The sequence below is a fragment of the Ambystoma mexicanum genome, chromosome 12, assembly GCF_040938575.1.
Source record: "Ambystoma mexicanum isolate Mex_15411 chromosome 12, UKY_AmexF1_1, whole genome shotgun sequence".
NCBI classification, from domain to species: Eukaryota; Metazoa; Chordata; class Amphibia; order Caudata; family Ambystomatidae; genus Ambystoma; species Ambystoma mexicanum.
The window spans coordinates 518457802-518480798 of NC_090936.1; the positions used below are offsets into that span (position 1 = coordinate 518457802).

At 45.8% G+C, this 22997-nt stretch overlaps 1 protein-coding gene across 3 annotated transcripts in view; it reads left to right on the forward strand.

Annotated features, from left to right (window-relative positions):
• LOC138513728 (peptidyl-prolyl cis-trans isomerase G-like) overlaps window positions 1–22997 on the forward strand; it is a 400359-nt gene that overhangs the window by 82236 nt on the left and 295126 nt on the right. For all 3 annotated transcript variants that reach the window (XM_069628805.1, XM_069628807.1, XM_069628806.1), the window contains one exon: window positions 4114–4342. In XM_069628805.1, coding sequence (XP_069484906.1) covers window positions 4114–4342 — 229 coding nt within the window. The remainder of the gene's footprint in view (window positions 1–4113; window positions 4343–22997) is intronic.

The following is a 22997-nucleotide window of genomic DNA, read 5'->3' on the forward strand; positions in this document are numbered from 1 at the left end:
TAGAGTGGGGTATAGAGTGGGGGTAGGGTGGGTGGGCGTAGAGTAAGTGGTGGTAGGGTGAGGTTAGAGTGGTGGTAGGGTGGGGTGGAGAGAGTGGTGGTAGAGAGAGTGATGGTAAAGTGGGGGTGGGTAGAGAGAGTGGTGGTGGGGTGGATGGGTGTAGAGACCGCTTGGGGCGTTGGAATGAAAGGACTGCCTCAGAACTTGCTGTGGCAACCAGCACGTAGAGAACACAGGCTTCAAAATAGGATCCTGCTGCATGCCTGCCAGCCAGGGAGACAGCATCCTCGCCCCTCCCCGTCAAGACTAAAGCAAGCCCAAAGTCTTTGGTGGAGGCGGCGTTCACGCACGCGTAATGCCGGCTGCCTGGCTTTCATAGCTGCAGGGGAAATGGCCCAGGAAAATGCACGAGAAGCAGCTCAGGTAAGACTGCACAGTCACGACAAAACCAGCACATTGCAGACCTGCATAAACTTTATGCACACGCCGGGATGCCGGCAGCAGAGCCAGGCTGAAAATGGCTGCATCTTTGGCTCGAAACAAGATCCCTCCACCTTAAACATAGTGGACAGGAGTTTAAGGCAAAAAAAGTATTGGTGCATAGAAACAAGAAAAAACGGCATATTGTAAAGTACAGTCATTTTGCTCCCACTTCAGAGATGCACAGCGTCCACAACAACAGCAGCAGGTCGCCAGACGTCAGCGAGAGGGTGAAGGGTGAAATGGTGCTTAGGCCGACTTAATCGCCAGGCTTCGGCAAGTTGTCTTGGCAATGCCATACACTGCCCCAGAACTCCCCTATCTCCTTTTTTTAACATTTCTATTACAATGTTTTAGCAATACCAACAATGAGGTGGCTTATGCCACCAAAGCACCAAAACGTATCAGAGTGTTAACAATGGAAACCAGCATGGCAATAAGCAAGCAACTCATCAAATTACCGAGACCATCATTCAGCACAACGTGTACTAAGGGCAATCATTCAATACAATCGCTAGATGAGCGTACTGTATGTTGCAGCAGCTTTAAGCAAGTTTGGGGTTAAGTTTTACACTTTTTCTTTAATGTGGGTACTACCTCATCATTGGTCTGGTGCTTGTGCCCCCCAATTCATAAGGTAAACCACCAGCAATGCTGTGACCAACAGCCAACCACTTCCACAACTGGTAAGTCTTTCATGTACCATCACTTCTTCCTCCCTATTGCGTTGCTGCTAGTTGGAAATTCAGGATGTGGGCCCTCTTTCCCAAGCCGCTTACTGAACCTGCCAATTAATGAGAGCCGATTAGGCAATGGAACTGATGCTAGAGGAAGCACTGCCTCTCCGTGGTGGCTGTGCACCAGACTGCAGGTCGCAGCATTCTTACCTACGGCAGTGTTGCGCTGGGATTCCGCACGGTGCTTCCACCTTGGTGGTGCGCCTATTACAGCAAAGGCAGCAGTATTCCCTATTTTAACACAGGTTTAAATCATTGGGGAGGTGTAGCAGCCACAGTTTGCTGACTGGTTCCTTTTGGGCCAGGACAAATGCAGGAGAATTTCCACAGATGGGCTGGGCGGGATAGTCCATATTGGAAATGAGGTATGAAAAATGGACATGTGATAAAGCGCAGATTCTATAATTCTAAATTCATCTTTTATGGTCTCTGTCTAAGCAGTACTGAAGTCCAGAGCCACACTATTTGGGTGACAGTTGTGCAGCACACAGCTTTCCTGGCAGTTTTCAGACACACCAGCAGAAGGGCTGCCACAAATGTACAGAGTGAAACAAACTAAGAATCCCCTTTTAACCCCACTGTTCTCGACATTGCTCATAGTTTGCTTTTGCTTCTCTCAGACAGATTCCTTGAGTTTGAATTTTACCTTGTAAATGAATTGCTCAGTGAAGTACCTTTGGAGATGTTTGCTCCTAAAAAGAACCAATCTACATAAAAACATTAATCGAAGAGGCAAGAGAAAAGTAAATCAAGGGGTGTATTCCAAGCTTTGGACCTGGATGATGTATTTAACATCAAAACTATAATTAACATATGATTCTGTGGGATAACACACATGTAGAATCATGTACCCATGTTCTCTTGGAAATTAATAAAGAGCAACAGAACAGAAAATCCAATCTTCATACAGAATCATTACACTGAATCCATCTTTTCAGCTTTAGAACTCTTGGTGACCTGTTTTAAGCATCCGTCTTTATGGAAGACGCCATGCTGGTTGAGCAAGAGGTATTTACTTGAGGTAATGCATGTCCAATGTGTGGACCAACCTGGAAAGCTTTCTTCATGACCCCCAAATTCGATCTATTCATAGTGAGGTGGTATTCGCTCTGCTTTTCAAAAGGAAACACAACATAACCACTGGTATATTTGTATTATTGCTGAACTCGAAGAACTTGCACTTGCCCAGTAGTAGGTGTTCTCAGGAGTCATACACTTTTACTGTATTGTGACCAGTGCACAATTATGTCTCCTGAGGATGCGTACTATGCTAACCATTGCAACAGGTAAATAACTTTTTCTTAAGGCTTAGTGTAACTGAGTCATCTGCCTGTTCCTTGGGGTGACCAGGGTGGTCGGAGGCCACGATACCCAGGTTTTAGGGTGGGGCTTGCAAATTGGCAGTCCAATATGTTCTGGCCCCTCAAAGGGACCTACCTTAGACAAATTCCCTGATGTGCAGAGTTCCCCAGCAAAGGCATGAAAGCCTTCGGAACTCTAATACTTCAGACACATCGGAACAAAAACCCACTAGAAGGGAAGTATGTTTGAATGGTAGAAATCTGTTGCATACCAGCTTGCATCCATGAATAGGAAAGGCCGTGTAGGTCTGTATAGCTCAACACCTAGGCACACTCATCTTCCCTCATTCATGCCCAAGTAGAAAATTCAAGATGGCAGACAAAGCCATTATCGATTTAGTCTGTGAAGACATACAGAGAGGGGGCAGGATGGCAAGCTTCACAGGAAGACCGACTAGCAAAACGAATCCACCAATCTCATTGCAGAAACCCCAAAAAGGCACCCCTCTGTCTTGTTTGTCCACAGGTCTGCCTGGTGGGGTCATGGCCCTAAAAAAGAAATGGTCTTTGGCAGAAGGTTGTGGGAGTCTTAAGAAGTTTGGAAACAATTGGAAGAGACAGAATGAGCAGGACACAGGAGTCTAGTTTCAGAATCTAAGAAGGCTGAGCAGAAGCTATTGTAGAGGAAGGGGAGGTAAACCCTAAGTCTGAGCAGGAAGAACCCAAGTTAGGTGGAGGAACTCACACATGGCAAAGTGTCATGGAGGTGCAGGTTAGGCCAGAGAATTATGAGCAGAAAAAGGGAATTGGACAAGGTCCCTTCTGCACAAGTACATGGTGAAAACTCAAGGGAGAAAGTAAGAGCGAGCTGATGGACAGTAGAGCCAGGGACCTGAGACGAGGATGTGGTGAGACACCCACCACATGGAAACTGTGAGTCGGTCTCCTTTGTGGTTGTGACTGTTTGGTCTTTGTATGGATTTCTCCCTGTTTCTCTTGCAACGTCACTCCAACTCGCAACTGCAAGCCAGACCTGACACCATGGGTGACAGCCTCACCATCCAAGCGTAAGCAGTTGGAGCAGCCAAGCCAGCAGTAAGATCCGAAGTCTTGGGTACCTTTACTCTAGGACTGTGTGTGACACTGGTGAAAGATCTGAAGGATTAAGAAGGTCTTTTAAGAGACATTTGCAAACCTGAAGGTGCTCAAGCCATACTTGGTTATTTTTTTAGATTTCCTTTGCCAACCCTTGTAAACTACCTGAACAACACTGTAAATTACCACTCTGGTGTTGTGCCTTTTGTGGAGTCACTCAGCTTCATGACAGAACTCTGACCTTGCAAATGTGTTTTGCTAATGAATGTTTGTGGATGAATGCATGTTTTTGGTGAGCGCTGTATCTCCTGAAAGTGTTACGGATCACAGTGGCTGATGAAACAGTGCTTTAATGAATACTGTACCTTGTTACTGGGCCTTCTCTGGGGTAAGTGTGCATTGGCAATAGCTAGTACCCCTATTTTAGAAGACTTATCAGTGTAATGATGACAGTTACATGGATTGCCCACATCACACAACATTCTGGTTGCTTGCTGCAGGGTACTGGAAGTCGTTTCTTACTGGAATTTGAGAAGAGTCGGAAACAAAAGGGCAAAGCCCAGCTTCGCATGCAGGAAACTTCCCTGTATGACATCATACACTATGAAGATGCTCGAAGACAGCCTCTGGTACCTGGAGACCGAGTACTGGCCCCCCTTGATGGTCGTGGCGAGCGCTATGGCCCTGGGAGGGTCCTTCAAGGCGTAGAGTGCAGGGCATTTGCATCAGGTATGTGTTCCTAGCATGCTGAATGCGTACTTAATCTTCATGTTCACTGATCACTTCTGCTTTTTTTTCTTTTAAAGTAAGCAATGTTCATTTGTTTGCAATTAATCAAATCTTGCATTATTCATGACATTTTTTCCATCATTTTCCTTGACGGGGCTACAATAACTGAGAAATAGAGGCTGGCTTGAGCTTCATAGTGGACATCTATAGACTACAAGTCCATCAATGTCTAAGAGTGATAGTAAAAGTTGTGACTGCATTTCATGCATAAAACTGTTTAGTTGTTAGTAAAGATCAAAGTTGAACTTTTTGTTTGTTATATGTAAGATATATTTTGCAGTATAATAATTGGAAATATAACCTCTTATTAGGACATATGGTTGAAAGGTAAAATGGGAGCATATATCATTCCTTTTACTTATTTTGTTATAGCACCATTTACTGTGACTATTTCAGCATACAATAGAAAAAAGAATCACCATACATAAACAAACATTATGTTATAAGATAAAAGGCTATACATAAGGTACAATTTCACACCGAATTAAAAACAATTAAATTATCCCAACCCCTTGCCTCACTCATGAAAGTGATGTGTTTCTATTTTATTGCGAGATAGCAAAAAAACGCATCCTTATCTCTTAATATTCCATAAGAAAATAAGGCATCACATGCCTCTTGTCTTTGGGATGGTGCATGGACATCTGTATCTAAGCTGGGAGCACCGTGGCCAAAATATGGGAATGTCTGCTACCGTCTCCACTGCCTGTAGGTCACATAACCATATACTCTCCTAAACCTAACTACCCCACCCCCCTGTCCTAGTGGTGATGTCTTTGTTCCATTAATGGGTCTTGATTGTTTCTGGAACAGACCTGTTAAGATCCCTTGGATTCTCAGACGTGCAACAGCCCAGTAGTGCACATAGCAGACGTAGAATGTGGTACCTTCATGCTAGCCCCATCTAAGTCATGACATTCGTTACTTAAAATCTCCCCTGTACAGTGACACTTCAGGTTTCATCCACAAACAGTCCCAAAAAAGCAGAGGGTTAGCAGTCCTTTATCTACCATAACCTGATGTTGTGTGAATGGCTTCCATTAGGGCCCCATAGGATTCCCAGCAAAAACACATTTTGAGCCCAAATCACCAGTAAAGAGGCATACAGGCCCCAAACAGCTGAACTGTAGCTAACCGCCACAACCACCATTGCTTGATGCATCTAAAATATTTCCCATAGTATTGGGCCTCAAACATGCTGTTTAAGGCTTGTACACCTTTAACAACTTGCACCACCCAGTAGGCCGCTTTTACTTCCAGAGCTGCCCATGTTCATAATGCATACAGTTCAGCATAAGCACCTTATGGCAGCTTGCCGCCCAAGCCATTTCCAAGACTTTGAACTTTAATAAGTTCAATAGTAAAATTTATAAATGGGTCTGATCCCAAGATCCGCAAATCTGCTGAGCAAGCCGACGCGTGAGACAGGAGTTTTTGGGACACGGATCTTGGGATCAGACCCATTTATACATTTTACTATTAAATAACACACTGACCAATCCGTTGAAAGCTTTTTCGGATTCATGTGTGTTTTCATAGCCCTGATTTGACAAAGGCTCAGCTAGCCGAAACACGGGTAATTGAGAAAAGGGCACATTAATTTACACCAGCTTTTGTTGTTTTGGAGACTCAGTATTAGAAATACAATCAAATCTTATGGCGCATAGTCCTGCAGTTACCAAAGCCATCTGATCATTTTGTGCACTATAACCTAATACCTTTATGTTTTCATCTCAATATTCCCAAGAGCAACTCCCAACTAGCTCTCCTTGCCCATGGTACATTAATAGTGGTTAAATTTCCACAAAGGACTTATGCCATCTTCTGCATTCCTTGTACAATTATCTTAAGGTATGTAATGGTCTTGTCAACATAATCGGCATAACAGAGACATTAATAGCAGATGAAAATGTTGTCTGTTATAATCAGGGTTAGCAAGTTACTACTATAATCATCTAATGTTTCAGGTACAGAGCAGTCATTCTTACAGAAGGGTTGATGTGGAAGTTTCTCCTACCATCACCCAATAGAATAGGACAGCTCCTAATCTCACACTCTGACAACACGCTTCTAGGTGTATTGCCATTACTGTGGTGTTTGGAAATAATGCCAAACTAGATTGCCAAAACCTTCTCTCTATTATCTGTTTCTTTCTCAGAATCGGCATGATATAGCAGGGGTCTGCAACCAGCAGCTTGCCAGACGTTTTGGACTACTGCTCCCATGATCCCTCACTTTTGATGATATTAGCCTGGGCGATGGGAGTTGGCAGTCCCAAAAAACCTGGAGATCCAAATGTTGAAAACCTTTGCCCTCTAGAATACACTATTAACCAACAATAGAGAAAGAGTTTGCTTCAGACACCTCACTGAAGATGCCCAATGAGGCCAACACATGTTTGGGTTTGCTTGCGATTTCATTCAGAAAGGATGTAACCAGGCAGTTCAGACTGGACTGCCACTTTGGAGGGGTGGGAGAATCCTGATTTGCATGTGGCCTTTCTCCTTCTGTACAGGAATGTCCGCCTCTGGTGGGGGTTTACCAGTAATTTCCAAGTGTTTTTGGATTACTTCAGAACCTATCAGCCATCGATCTTCAGTATTGTATAGGAAGCAACCATCCACCAAAACTGACAACAATGGAATGTCACAGATGGCATAGTAAACTCTTACAGTCTCAAGTGCAGTTCACAGGTTTTTATTATGTATTTTGTGCACCCTAGGATCATCCATTTCTCTCTCACCTCGTACACCATCCTCCCTAGCCCAGGCCTCCTTATCCCCATGTTAGTGCTACCGATTGTTACACCCTCAGTATGAATAATGGCACTGAAGCCACAATGGGGTAGCCTGCTGATCAGCGATGCAGTCCCATCAGCTTCACCCACATCTTGCACCTCACAAGCATACTCAAAAGTTGTCAGCCAATCCATGATGTAATTCTTCTCATCATGCATAGTGAGCAGATCCCTGGGAAACCTAGGATGAGAAGAGGGCCCATACCCATAATCAGATGCTCTGGAGGAGGATTATGAAGCCTGCATCCTAGCAAGCTACAGCCGAGGATCTATCTTTCTGCCTCTCCACTCTCTCAAACTCTAGTTTGGCCATGTTAAACTCAAGCTCTTTTTGTCTGAGCCTGGTTTCTCCTTCAATTCCCACATTGCTTCCACTTCAGAGTTTGTCAGAGAGACATTAGAAGAATCCTCATCCCCCTTCTCAATAGAGGCAATCCCAGTAACACCATTGATGCTACTGGGAGCAGCCCCAGCACCTTCTGCATCACCATTGGAAGGTAAAGGAACAATCTTACTTTTTTGTTCATCTCTTATTCTCTGTATTAGTTCATCTTTGTTTCCAGAGGTGGGAAGCCCTCTTCCCACACACATCTTTTCAGTTGATCAACTTTAGATGCATTCAAAGTAGATGTAGTGACTGTTTCTATTATTCTAAGTATAGTAGGTGACTTTCTATTACCAGAAAAAACAAATCGGTGCTTCTGTGTAAATATAATCCTGTTAATACAACAGTGGACAACACTGGGGTGCCGTAGACCTTATCCTCACTGCTGTACACCAATTTGTTAGAATGGATTTCTAAACTCTGACCTGGTGACAGATGTTTAGCAGGATACCCTTGTTTTAATGACAGGAAGCTACTTATCGGCGTTTAGCCAAAACAATCAAGGTAGCATGGCGAGTGAACAAGGCTAGGTCTCAAGAGAGGTGAGTGGGGTCAGGGGTCCCTAGTGAGTGAACACAGTTAAGGACCAATGATTACACAAAAAATACTATATTTATTACAGGGCAAGAAAACACACTATGAAAAAATGATCAGTGATATGAAATATTATTACACAACACTAAACGCTATAAAAAATATATACAGTCACTGTAGTTGTTGCAATACAATCAATTTACCCCCCACCCAATACCTGAAAAGGAAGGCATTTGATTAGGGTTAGCAGTGGCACCAACTGTCCACATAATTTACATCCCTAACTTTATGAAGTCCAACCCTAAATTGTATGGGCCATCTACCAAAAAGCTCACAAAGTTCACACACGTTTTGAAAGTTGGGAAAAAGTTAGAGGAGGGGTCATGGGAACATGACGATGGGTCCAATAGACAGATGAAGATGCACACTGGTGAGTAAGACTGTTTCTAGCCTTTGGAGGGATTTAGGTGAAAAGAATGTTTGTTTATTTTATTGTATTCATTGGGTATATATAATGCACCTATACGCAATGTGTTTCGAGGTGCAACAAGACAAGAGGGTGGTGGAACAAAAACAAAAAACTTTCCTATTAGGCCTTGTAACGTTCGGATCGTGCAAGTGCAGTAAAGAGAAGTGCAGGGGAGGGGGAAAGGGGCAGTGCCGGTCAGCGTGAAAGGGCCAGTGAGAAAAGCAAATGCCAGGGGAGACCAGGTATACAGAGCCAGGGGAAAGCAGAGTGTGCGGGGGAAGGAAGGTTCACGAGCATGTGCGATGTAGGGGGCTGGAAGGGCTACAAGAGTGCAGGCCCGGCCAGGCTAGTGCGGGGGGGGGCAGAGACCAAGTGCAGAGGTAGACTGGATTAGAGGGACCTGGAGCCCTGTAAAACGCTGAATGAACCAGGCAGCCAGCCAGTTGGCAGACAGGACATTAGCAGGGGGGGAAGGGAAGGAAGAAGAGAAAAGGAAGGTCTTGAGAAGCTTCTGAAACTTAAGGAAATCCGGCTCAATTCTGAGATGTGCAGGGAGACCATTCCAGAGGGAGGCAACTGCGGAGGAGAGAGATCTACCCCTTAACTCTCTGCTTGTAAATGCGCTTGATCTGCAGAGAGTTAGAGCTAGACGACCAAAGGGCTCTAGCAGGAAGGTATTTAGGGAGAGAGAGTTGGATGTAGAGGGGTGCAAGGCCCCAGAAAGCCTTGTGGATGATGCATAGAGTCTTGAACTTGATCCTTGCAGCAACCGGGAGCCATTGGAGATATTTTAGGGCTGGAGAGATGCAGTTCCTGGGCTTGAGGCCAAGGATAAGTCTTGCAGTCCTATTCCGAATTAGTCAAAGGCGGCAAAGGGAGGAGTTAGGCAGTAATCCAGCCTGGAGAGGACCAGAGCTCTGCCAGACATTGAGTTTCTGGGGGAAGGTGAGGAAAGTGTGAGAAAACAGAGGGTGTCTCACCTGCTAGTGTCCGGGGATCTCTCTCTCTGGTGGCCAGGGCACAGCCATCGCATTTTGGATCCTGACAATGGGGGTGGACCAGTGCAGCAGGATCACCTGGGTGAGGGGTCTTCGGGCGTGGAGGTGAGGCAGCCGATGGTGAGACACGATATTCCCCCCCCTTTTTTTGTTCATCTACCCCATCCTTTTTTTAGGATTCTCAGAGGTCCCAACTCGCCTCCCCCTCCCTTTTTATACAAACACCAGGCCAAGGAAGAGGGTGACTGAGAGTAACAAGACTAACTTTCACACATCCTACTGGACATGTCCCGCTAATCGGGTCAGGCAAAGTCAGGCACCTAACTCTAAGTGCATACATCTGACACCAATTAGCTCTCCTGACACGGATAAAAGGAGAGACACACTCTGAGCAAAGTGGAACGCGAGTACGAGCAGAACTTCCGGGCAAAGGCAAACCTACTGGAGCAGAGCGACGGACCAAGGAACAAGAGCAGCGGGTCGAAACCCCAAGGGTTCCCTACTGGAGGTCGTTGCCTCCGACAGGCCGCGAAAGACACATGGAGAAGGCAAGCTCTCACATCAGAAGGCTGCATTGTGTTTCAAGGATGCCAGTGACTGTTCCGGGTGAATGGCAGAGTTGGGGAGGCGAGGCCAACCTTGGTGCACTAACCTTGACTTGTGAATGGAAAAAACCAAGAAGCATACGCACGCAGCCGGTGAGTTGGCAAACGACCTGAGAGAGCGGTGTGTGTTAAAGAAAGGTTTACGTGGCACCATCATATTGCAAGTGAAGGCTGCATGCATGTGGATGAGACGCAAAGAAAGGCAGACCTTTGAATGAACTTTGAAATAAGAACAGCTGTGGAATCAACGATACTGAGTAACAGAGTGGTCTGGCGACAGGAAGTAGCCTACTCAAAAGTCTCAGTGAAAGGTGCATTATTTGTAACGATAAAGCTAATGAACTGCAAAAGCATACAAAATGTACTCCTAGATAAGGGGTGAGTGAAAGTTGAACCTTGAACTTTAAGTCGAAATGATCCTTCGGAGGTCTGTATAGAAAGCCATGCACGCTCGAAATTCTTCGACATCTGAAAGTGGTCTGAGCCCGACACGAAGTGTAATAAGCTTGGGGAAGGGAGCCACCTTGCAATTTTTGTTGAACTTTGTTCTGAAGAGGTTTGAGCCCGACAGAGGAGCACCTATGTGAACTTTGTACTGAATGGTCTGAGCGCGACAAAGGGGTGACCACATGAACATTTTGTTGAAACATTGTTTGGAAGAACCTCGTAGGCCAGGTGGGCCTCGATCCACGTTTTGGAACTGTTTATTGTGTTGAAAACCTGAGCCACAGTGTGTCATCCTGCCTACAGGGACCGCCTTACTCTGTGTGGTCTAACTTGGGGAGGAGAGCTGATTCAGCCACATTTATTATTTTGAACACTGATTTTTCCTTTGCATGCATTTCTACTTTATGCAATTTTTGTACAAGAAATAGGGCAGGCATTAGGATTTTGTTAGCAAAGGCCATTTTGATTTGACAGACTCCACTAAGACTGTTTTGCTTATTGTTTGATGGTCCAGACTACTACCATCTTTTTTAAAAAAAAAATTAATTTGTTTATGGTTCTTTTAATAAACCTTTACAAATGATCATAAACTTATTTTAGCATTTGTACATAAAACCGGAACGCAAAATTATCAAAGGTTCTTTTTTTAAAAAGAAAGATAAAATGAATCTACATAATATCAACAAATTCAAAATTACATTCTCAAGTGTTTAAAATACAAAAATACCAATATCACATTTAAGGTGTGCTGTCTTCGAAGTTCACACTAATGGAGTTAACAATTAATTTTCGATATGTGTAAGCAATCTCACCAGTGCAAAGATTAGCGGCTTATGGTGTCCCAACATCATTCTGTCCCAGAGTATATTGAGACATTCCTCATAATTCATGGTAACAAATTTCATGAGTAATTCCGTACGGATCATTTTAATGTGTGGACACTCAAGAACAAGATGTTTAAGAGATTCTTTCTTTTCAGTGCAAGGTAAGAAACGACAATTTGATTCTTCATTAGTTTTGTCGGCGGATTGCAAATGAAGAGTTCTTTCTTTGGTATGGCACTGATTAAATTTAAACCTCATATAGTATTTCCGAAATATATTACTTGGAAAAACCTCTAGATAATGACATCGAGGTAGAAGTTTCTTTGGGTATTTAGAATATTCGGTATATGAGGAGTAATTTTTCAGCTCCGAAATAGTCTTCATCCAATCGTATTCAAACAATTTCTTTTTTACATAAGCTGATTGAGTGATTAGTTCAAATTCGTTGATATCTAAGGTTGCTAGTGTTCTTAGGATCCCTTCTTGAAATATTTTCATAGTACGTGTACTATTTTGAAGTAGCGTTTGTTGAAACCCTAAATATAGGGAATTTTTAGGAGGAGCTATCATTTTAGCATAGGTCGTTAAATCGCGCAATTTGTTTCTACAAGAAAGAGAAATAAGCCCTAGCTCGTGGCAAATGATACAATTAGGAATTGCCAATGAGAGCTGTAGTACAGACTTCAAAAAACATCCCTGCATTCTATCCAAGATGTTAGTTATGTTGGAAAGACAGGCATCTAGAGTATATAAAAGGACACTTTCTACCTTGAGGCTCCAAAAGTCAAGGACCGGTATTAGGGAAAATTTGCAGTATTTACCGTAAATGATCTTAGCTTGAGAAAGAAGCGGTCTGGCTTTGATATTAAGTTTTACGTACCACATTTTCATGGAAGAGTTGTTTTTAATATAATACCCAAGGTAGATTGTTTCAGTCAGTAGTGGTATAGGAGTGTCAACAATGGTCCATTTATAAGATTTACATTTCAGTTTGTTCTTAAAAACCATTATGCAAGTTTTAGTGGCATGTGGAGTCAAATTGTGCTTTTTGGCAAATTGTTCTAACAGATGGAGTTTGTGTTGAAGGCCTGCCAGTGTGGGATCAAATAAAATAACATCATCGGCGAAGGCCAACCATTGTACACGCAATGCACATAATTTTATGGTAAATAAGTTTGTGTAATGCCACAACCTATCCAAATCTCTCATGTAAAGTTTAAAGAGACAAGCTGCCAGATTGCAGCCTTGTTTCAGTCCCATTTCGGTATTTATATCTTCTGTGGTGTCACCCTCACTATTAACCCTAATTCTGTAGGAAGTGTCCGTGTGAAGGCATATGATCCAATAGATTAGTACTCCAGGTATACCCTTTTCATACAGCTTTTGCCAGAGCAGATTCCTGATCACATTGTCGAAGGCCGACGAGATGTCTATGAAAGCCATATATATGGGACATGAGTGCTTATATTTAGTTTCAGCAATCATATGTGACATCACAGTGGCATTCAGGGTGGTACTCATTTGCTTGCGAAAGCCAGTTTGGAATTCTGAATATAATGAGTGCTCTGCAATGTACTTTTCTAGGTCACACAAAATGAGAATGGCAAAAACCTTTGCCTCTGTGTCAATTAGAGAAATTGGACGGTAGTTCGCAGGATTTTTTGGGTCCCCCTTTTTCAGGATATGGATAATAATTGAGGTTGTCCAGGGGTGGGGGATATTGCCAGATGTTAATATAAGGTCAAATTTGACTTTTAACACGGTAGCCCATAAAGTCGGGTCTGTTTTAAACATGCATGGCAGAATTGCGTCAGGGCCTGCTGATCGAGAGAATGTGAATTTTTTAATCGCCCATTCTATGTCCTCTTTGGACCACTTTAGGGCACTCGTTGTTATAGGAGGTAATTGAAATCGGCAATTCTTAAAATTGCCTGGGATAGTATATTTGGCAGTAATATATGCAGTGCATGTTTTATTATCAATGATATTGTATGTGATAAGTTCTGGCCGCTTAGTCTGTTTGATTATTTTCCAAATTGCTTTTGAATTGGAGCTACAGATGGATTTTATCAGCGAACAATTAAAGTTATTTAATTTGTGTAATCGCGCCACCCTGGCTCCATTTTTGTACCTTTGGAGTAACAGTTTACGTTGTGTTTGGTAAGTTGCCATAGTAAGACCCATGTTTTTTAAATGCCTTAAATTACGTTTTTTTTTTCATGTTTCAGGCGTTTAGATTCCGGATCAAAAGGGTGAGTGATGCTCGTGTGGAAACATCCTGAAGTGTTGACTTCTCCCATCATAGATATAGAGCAGACTAGGAGTTTTCCAACCCCATAAACTTCAATAAAGGTTTTAGAAAATGTATTGTGTCAGTATCATACTTGTGATACCGAGCCTCCCCTACAAAAGAGAGAATGCCTATGAAGAGGTGCAGCTGAAAGTGGTCCTTCTTGGCAAGGTCCATGATGTGAGGAAAGAAGGAGCGAGTAGATTCAAAGATGACACCAAGGTGTTATGCCTCTCACGAGGACAAGGGTATGGGGACCATGGAGGATGGCCAGAGTGATGGAGGGAAAGAGGGAGCAGGGGTCCCAATGAGAAGGATCTCTGTCTTACTGGCATTAAGGCAGAGATTGTTAGCAGTGCACCATGCCTGAATAGCAGACAGGCAGCCAGGAATGAGAGAGGAAGAGGAGGATGCAGAGGAGGGAATCTTGAAGGACAGCTGCATGTCATCCGCATAGCACTTTAAGTTAGGAGCGAAGGTGGAGATCAAGTGGGTAGAGGGGCCAGGTAGATGTTGAAAAGCCAAGGTGAAAGGATAGGGCCCTGAGGGACTCCGCAGGAGGAGAGTGAGATGGTGGAGAGAAAAGGGCCCAGTTGAACCTGGGAAGGTCAGCCCGAGAGGAAGGAGGTCAAACAGTCCAGAGCCAGTTCCGTGATGCCAAGGGTATCACAGAGCCAGTTTATCAGGGTGGTATGATTGACCACATCAAAGGCAGATCAAAGGTCAAGAAGGATGAGAACCGAAGGAGAACTGGAATCGAGATTTGAGAGCAAGTCTTCACGGGTGTTGAGGAGAGAAGTTTCTGTGCCTCTGGCAGCTCTGAAGCCAGACTGGGGGTCATGGAGACAACAACAGCTTTAGTGTGGTTGATAAGCTGGAAGATGGCCAGCTTCCCCAAGAGTTAGCCCAGTAAGGGAGTAATCGAGATAGGGCAGTAGTTTGCCAGACAGGAAGGGTCAACAGAAGGCTTTTTGAGGAGAGGGTGCACAAGGGAGTGCTTGAGGAGTGAGGGGAAGGATGCAGTGGCAAAGGAGTGATTGCTGAAATCGGCCAAGTCTGGAGCAAGGGAGTCAATATTGTCCTTGATGGTTACGGAGGAGCAGGGGAAGCACCTGTTTGGATGAGACTTTCATTGAGTGGTCTTGTCTAGAAACCTCATCAGGTGTTATGGGAGAAAAAGAGGAGAGTAAGAGGGGAAGCAAGAGGGGGTTCAAGGGAGGCCTGAGAGTGGGCGAGGGAGGAGGGAGAGGAGTAGAGGAGAGTGAGGACAAGATGTCCTGAGTTTAAGAAATTAAGTTAGAGGCCAGAAAAGAGCATAGTGCTAGGGAAGCAAAGGAGAGGTGAAGGCTGCAGTAGTGTTGATGAGTTCCTTGCAGATTTTGAAATGTTCAGCCGTGTTGTTAGTGGCCACAGAGATAGAGGCTTGTGTATAGGCCCTCTTCTTTGAGCAGATGGAGAGTTTGTACCGCCTTTGGAGCAGGTGGCAGACCTGTTTGTCAGAGGATGTGCTCGAAGCTTACTGCTTCCACTTAGCCGCTCTGCACTTGCGTTTCAGTGCGGCCAGGTTGGAGTCATACCAGGAGTTGCACTTGGAGGCAGGTTTCATGCGGATCCTCATGACAGGGACAAGAATGTCCAGAGTGTTGGAGATGGAGTGTTGAAGGTTAGTAAGGGCTGTGTCAGAGTGAGTCAGTGGCAGGAATAGCAGAGGGAGTGAAGGGGGCGGCAAAAGCAGCAACTGACACTCACTTCATAGGTCGAATGACAAAGAAGGAGGCTAGCAGTGTGGGCTGGGGCTTAGCCGGGTGACCCAGGAAGCCCAGGTGAGAATGACAAGAGAGCATGATCAGATCAGGAGAGAGGGGTAATGAGAGGGTTGGAGATGGGGATGTCTGAAGAGATGAGAGCATCCAAGGTGTATACAGCGGAGTATGTCGGATCAGAGGGAAGAATGGAGATGGAAAGAGAGTCCTAGAGGTTGCGGAAGAGCCCAGAGGCTGCATCAGGGGAGTCGAGGTGAATATTGAAGTCTCTGAGGAGGAGAAGCTTGGAGGAGAAGGCCAGGAGAGAAGAGTTGAGGTCAGCCCATTCTCAGAGGAAGTGGGAGACCTGGCCAGGGGGCCTGTAGATGCTGGCTAGAGTCGGAGAGAGGCCAGGAGAGACACCAAGTCTGCAGACATGGCATTCAAAAGAGTAGTAGGTCTGAGCGGGTATGATAGTAGCAGGGACCTTGACGGCGAAGATCAGGGCAACTCTGCCCCATGGCCGGTTAGGCTTGGGCTTAGAGAGGATCTTGTACCCCTTAGGGAGGAGAGTGTCAAAACCTGTGACAGAGCTGGCAGTGAACGACAGAGAAAGGACAGAGACCGTAAGGGGAATCCAAAGGTCCGGCGAAGGAACGACAAAAAGATGGCAGTGAAAGTCTGTCTGGAAGAAGCATGGACATAGGTGTCAGCGATGGGCAGGCCTAGATTGGAGACCAGGCAATCCTTCTTGAACTTTTTCCTTCCAGACTGCGTCAGAGGGATAGGATAAGTGATAGAGTAGCAATTAGAGATGATAGGGCAGATTGAGAGAACCATTGAGGGAGAGAGTGGAATAAAGGAAGGGGGAGAGAGGGAGGAACTGCAGAGCACAAAACCAACTACAACCAACAGCAATGACACAATCTAGAGCCAAGTGTTCAGGAAGGGAAAGAGGCCTAGGTTATGTCATATAGCAGAGGCACAACACCTAGAAGCGAGTTATCAGGACAGAGGGAAGCACCAAAGCCAAACAGTTGTAAACTATTCAAAAGTTATCCAGACTTTTACAGGTGGAGATTGTGCTACCAGTAAGTATGGTTATAACTTACCACCCTTACTTTGATTTTTCTCCAAACTTGGCAGGTCATTGGAGGGTCACCTGAGGTAAGATTTCGCACCTTTAGTTCCAGTTGCAGATGCCCAGGAGCTGCCGCTGCAAGAGATGGTCCGGTCCGGTCCAGGAGCTGGTGCAACCTGTTCCTGTGGATGAAATCAGCAAACACTGATGCAAGCTTCTTCTAGGCACTCTACCAGATGCGGGAAGGCAGGCTTCGACAACGGTCACCGTTGCCCGGTGACACAAATGTCACGGTCGAAGACAGCCTCCTCTCTTGGGATCTCGGGACCCGTGGATGGTTGGACACCAACATTTTGCAGAAGGGCTACTTGCTGGACAAGCTGACAACCCTCTCGAACTCTGAGCTAAAATGCAGAACAACGACTCTTCTATCGCGGTACCCCAAACTGGAGTTGGTCAGCGCACTGGATGGTTCAGGGACTCTTCCAAAGACTCCCAATTGCTGAGCCACAAGAGGATGCCAGGACCGGTTGTTCCCACCGATGCAGAGGGTTGAAGTACCGACGAGGGTCTTCGGAGATCAGTAGCCAGGCATGGTGCCACCGGGAATGCAGCAAAAGCTGGTCATCGGGCCTCTTCAGGTTGTTTCCACAGATCTTCCTTCTTCTGCACGGATACTCAGGGTACTTGGCTTTTCTTCAGATCTGGAGAAATGGTGGCAGGACTCCTCTTCTTATCCTAAATCGGGGTGAGAACTGAAACTCAGCCCAACTAATAGAAGATCTACCCCACACACACACCCCAGCAGTGGTACAATCAGGGACAACTGTTGATGAAACTCCTGCATACACTCCAGACATAGTGAAACCAGTATGTGGATTGGAACCAGCCAGTCCAAACCCATTTCCTGGCTTGCAACACACATGGCCCTGCACTAGCCTGCGAAAAGCACAGCTTTCCCGGGCAAGGCATGACCATAAAAGGAATTTATTTTCTGAGCTGGCAAGGCAGGAAGAAGGCAAAAAGAGAAGACGGCCAAGGAACAAACAAAAAAACTTGTGTCACAGCCATGTTGGGACACCAGACACTGTTAGTAGCCAAACACGGTAAATGCAAGAAGGCTAATAAAAGTACAGTAAAAATCATGAAAAAGTAACTGCTACCACCAGTTTGTTCTTAGGCTTGTCTGCAAGTAACCAAAAAACTCTTTGAGAGTAGTCTCGGTTGATACAAAAGTAACCCTCATTGCACTGCATTGGAAGATTAATTGTGCAATGATAAAAAGTTACCCAAAGTAGATAACAAATGAAAAAGACTAAGGGAAACATAGTTACTCAGTACTGACAATCTGAAGGACTAGTCAGTTTTCCCATAACAATGAGCAAAAGAGCAGTTCACTTCACTGTATAGAGTAATCAAAGGGGAAAAAACAAAAGCAAACGTTTGGGGATCCATAGAGCACGGAGGGAAAGTTGCTAAAAGAGAACATTTTCCTACTAAAGACACTCTTGCCATAGTACCCTCCATTTCAGCAGCATTTACAGATTTGGTGGATCTGCTATTGAAGTTATATGCACGATTGGCCGAGATACGAGGTGAAAGGAGGCACCCCAACATACATCAGAGACCTAATTTCAGTCCACCCTCAGGAGGAACCAGTCCTGAGCCTATACACATAAGGTTGGTACATGGTCACTTAACCCAGGGAGAGCGTGAAAAAAGGCGTAAGAACAGCCGTGGCCATTTTTTTAAAAACATTTTATTGTTGTGTTTGATAATATATCTTTACAACATACAAATTAACAATCATAACCTTTCAAGTCGTTACAAAACTTTACAAAAATATTCATTCATTTTACCAGAGACAATACTTAAAATAACAATATTCCCTTTTAAAAAGTATAAAATTTTGTACTCATCCACCTTTTTCATTCTATAGTCAAACTCTTCCTAGATTGTGCATATCTTTATATTTTTAGAAAACTCCACATTTTGTGTATTTAGTTAATTCATTACTTAGGCATCCATATCCAAGCAAGATTTCACGTTACTTCATTTCATCTATTCTTTTGTTAGATCAAATTTTTATCAATAATTTCCAAAAACTGAACCAATGCAATTACCAGGGATATCCTATCACCCCACATACATTTTCTAAGGTAACATCATTCATACCATATACATACTTTCCCAGAAATCTGTCTTTCGAAGGGATTGTGTCCTCCGACGTATTCCTCATCTTAGATATATCCTTCCAGCTCTGCTCGCCTCGGAAAATGTTTTCTCCAGAGGGCGCTGCGCGTCGACGTCCCTCGAGTCGATGTCCTTCGACAGCCGCCGTATCGACGCTCGACGTCATCCTGCCTATAAAGGCCGCGCGCAGCGTCCGTTGCTCAGTTCCGTTTTTCCGCGCTACTCGGTGCCTCGGAATACCGTTGCTCAGTTCTTAGCCAGATAATCCTATTTACCTCGAGTTATTAGATCCGTACTCGATGGCTTCCTCGTCGGAACCGACAACTCCTCGATCCGGCTTCAAAAAATGTAGAGATTGTGGGAAAAAGATGTCGTTGACCGATCCTCACAGAAATTGTCTGTGGTGCTTGGGAGCCGAACACCATTGTTCGGAGTGCGAGGACTGTATGTCCATGACAGCTAAGGCCCTGAAGGAGCGTAGGGGGAAGCTGGAGAAAGGTACGACTTTTAAAGCTTCTTCTTCGTCGACGAAGTCGAGACATTCGTCTCCTCGTCACCATTCGCGCTCCAGGTCTTGGAGTGGGTCTCATCACTCCTCGAGATCGAAGCACTCGAAGAGGAGACGTCGAAGATCCCCTTCTCCGACTTCCTCTTCCTCTGTTTCGCCAAAAAGAATCCCTTGCCCCACGAAACATAGTTCCCGGGCTGAATGGGAGGAATTCAGAAAAAATATGATGAGCGTCTTCGAGAAAGCGGCCTCGACCCCCTCGAAGACTGCCGAGAGCGATGCTCTGGTCGAAAGACCCGAAGGTCAAAAACGCCGTGAGTCGCAGTACCCGGCGAAAGAATCCTCTCGAGCGCGTCTCGAACCCTCGAGTAGGACTATGACCTCCAAACCTTCCTCGAAGGTTCCGTCGACGCCGTCGACGAAGGTTCCGTCGACATCGAGGTCGATGTCTTCGACGCCGTTGTCGAAGGGACCTTCGACACACGGGTCTGTCGACTCGACGCCGGCCTCGACGCAGAGAAAAGTCACGGTGACCACACATCCAGTGACGATCCCCAGGCCCTCGACGTCGATATTGTCGAGTAAAATTCCAATTCTGTCGAGGTCCTCGAGGCCTCCACCTCTGTTTTCGACGCCGCACTCGAAGCCTTCGACGTCGGCGTCGACGACATCGACGTTTTCGAGGCCAATAATGACAAGTTCGGCACCCTCTGCCTTGGAAATGGGATTTACTCCCTTTATGAGTTCAGAACAATTGAGAACTATATCCTCAATTTTAGAAGAGGGTGATTTGTCTGAACAAGACACATTTGAGTTACAGGGACCTGTAACCCCAGTTAGAGAGGAATTTTCCTCTGAAGAGCGCAGATTAAAGGATCTTCATGATTCTTTACATGAGGCAAGTGGGTTAGACACTTCCCCTGAGGTGGATTTTGCTAAGCCAGACCCGGGGGAGCATGCTGAAACCCCCTACAGAGCCTTAATGGCCAGGATTACAGAGTTCATGGGGTGGTCTACACCTTCACAATCTTTCCAGCAAGATGACCTCACGGATATTCTTGACAAAGGCCCACAAGAGGATCCAGTGGTGCCCTTTCATAAAGCTCTTCAGAGAAAGATCATGACAAACTGGGAAACCCCAGATGTAATACCAGCAGTAAATAAAAAACTGTCTGCAAAGTACAGGGTATCTTCCACAGACCCAGAGTTCTTGTCTAAACATCCATCCCCAGAAAGTCTGGTGGTACAAGCAGCATCCTCTACCGATGTCAAGACGGCTTATCCTACAGTCCCACAGGACAGGGACGATAAAAAATATGATGCTATGGCAAAGAAAGTCTTTTCAGCATGTAGCATGGCGTTAAAGTCTGTTAATGCTACTTGCACCCTTGCTAGGTTCAGCCATATACTTTGGGAGTGTGCTTCTACAGTGGCTGACTGCATCCCGGAGGGAGAAGAAAGGGATGCGTTCCTGAATATTATACAGGACGGTAAAGACGCTATGTGCGAATCCCTCCAGACGGGCATTGATTCGGCTGACAGTATCAGCAGAGCAATGGCGGCAAGTACATCAACCAGGAGGTTCGCTTGGTTGAGAAAGTCGGGTTTTGCCCCAGATGTGCAAGCCAGGCTCTTGAACATGCCATTTGATGGCTCTTCTTTGTTCGGGAAAAAGGCGGATGACAGTTTAGAGAAACTGCAAACTTCAAAAGCAGCAGCAAAATCCCTAGGAGCTGCAATCCGTCAGACTCCTTTTCGTCCCACAGGAACCTCTGCGAGGGGCAAGTCCTTTCGCTTCTACTCCGCATTCGGAAGAGGTAGAGGACGACCGGCTCAAAGGGGTCAAAGAAGAACTACCCGAGGTGGACGGGGTAGATATTCTAAAGCCGCAGCAACAGCAGGTGCCTCTTTACCATCGGCATCTGCATCAGCCGCCCCAAAACCACTCTGAGGACTCCCCTCACAGGACACCTGTAGGAGGCAGGTTGACTCAACATCTGACGGTATGGCAGGCTATCACGTCAGATGCTTGGGCATTGGAAACAGTCGCCCAAGGTTACTGCCTGCCTTTCCTACGTATACCTCAGAGTCATCCACCGGGGATCAGCTCTCAGAAAGCTCCAGATCCGCTCCTCTTCCAGGAAATTTTGGACCTGCTAGAGAAAGGTGCCATAGAACTGGTACCTGTAGCGGAGAGGAACAAGGGTTGGTACTCCCCTTACTTTCTCATTCCGAAGAAAGACGGAGGACTGAGACCCATCTTGGACTTGCGAGAATTGAACAAATTCCTCAGGAAAGACAAATTCAAGATGGTCACTCTTTCTCAGATCCTCCAGGCCCTTCAGTTTCAGGACTGGTTGGTATCTCTGGACCTTCAGGACGCTTATTTCCATGTGCCTATCCATCTCATACACAGGAAATACCTGAGGTTCGCAATTGGCAACTCTCACTATCAATTTCGAGTACTGCCATTTGGGCTGACCTCCGCCCCGAGGGTCTTCACCAAGTTAATGTCGGTAGTGGCTGCAAGTCTAAGGAGGGAAGGGATTCACGTCTACCCCTACCTGGACGATTGGCTGATCAGGGCTGTTTCTCCGGAGCAAGCTCAGATCCAGCTAAATCACGTGTGCTACTCCCTTCACAAACTGGGCTTCTCCCTCAATTTAAAGAAGTCTCAAATGATACCATCGCAGAGACTCCAGTTCATAGGAGCGATCCTGGATACTTCCCTGGGAAAAGCCTCGCCACCAGTGGTGAGGGCTCAAGATATTCTACAGATGGTTACCAAGTTCCAACATGCCCAACGTCTCCCAGCCTTCGACTTTTTGAGGTTGCTAGGCCTCATGGCATCCTGCATTTTCCTAGTGCCAGAGGCTCGCCTGAGAATGAGATCCATCCAGTGGGCACTGAGGACTCAGTGGTCACAATTCTCAGGGAGAATGACAGATCTTCTTCAGGTTCCCGGCAGGGTGGCTCGAGACCTTCAGTGGTGGGCCTGTCAGGAGAACATTCTGAAAGGAGAACAGTTTTGGCAACCCTGGCCGGAGATAACAGTAGTCACGGATGCCTCACTCACGGGGTGGGGAGCCCACGCCAACGACTTGACCATCAGCGGTCGTTGGTCTCCATCGGAGTCCAGACTACATATCAACCTGTTAGAGCTGAGACCCATCAGACTTGCGTTGAAGGCTTTCCTGCCAGCTGTACAAGGGAAGAATGTCCTGATAATGACGGACAACACGGTGGCCATGCATTACCTCAACAAAAGAGGAGGCGTAGGATCACTACCCCTGTGCAGAGAGGCGATGCAGCTCTGGTTTTGGGCAATCCAAGAAGGAATCTCTCTATCGGCAGTTCACCTAGCCGGAGAGAAGAACTTGACAGCGGACGCTCTGAGCAGGCAGAACACAGTCTCCCACGAGTGGGAGCTAGCTCAGGAAGTCCTTCAAGAGATCTTCGCCCTTTGGGGAACCCCTCAGGTAGATCTGTTCGCCACCAGCCTAAACAGGAAATGCGACCTGTTCTGCTCAAGGGAATTTCCTCCGAGAGGAGCTCTGGGAGACACGTTCATAGTGGACTGGGAGTTTCCGCTTCTGTACGCGTTCCCACCGGTCCCTGTCATTCCTCAAATGAGCAGGAGGTTGAGAAGATTCCGGCGAACCATGATCCTAATTGCCCCGGATTGGGCCAGGAGAACGTGGTACCCGGACCTTCTAGACTTG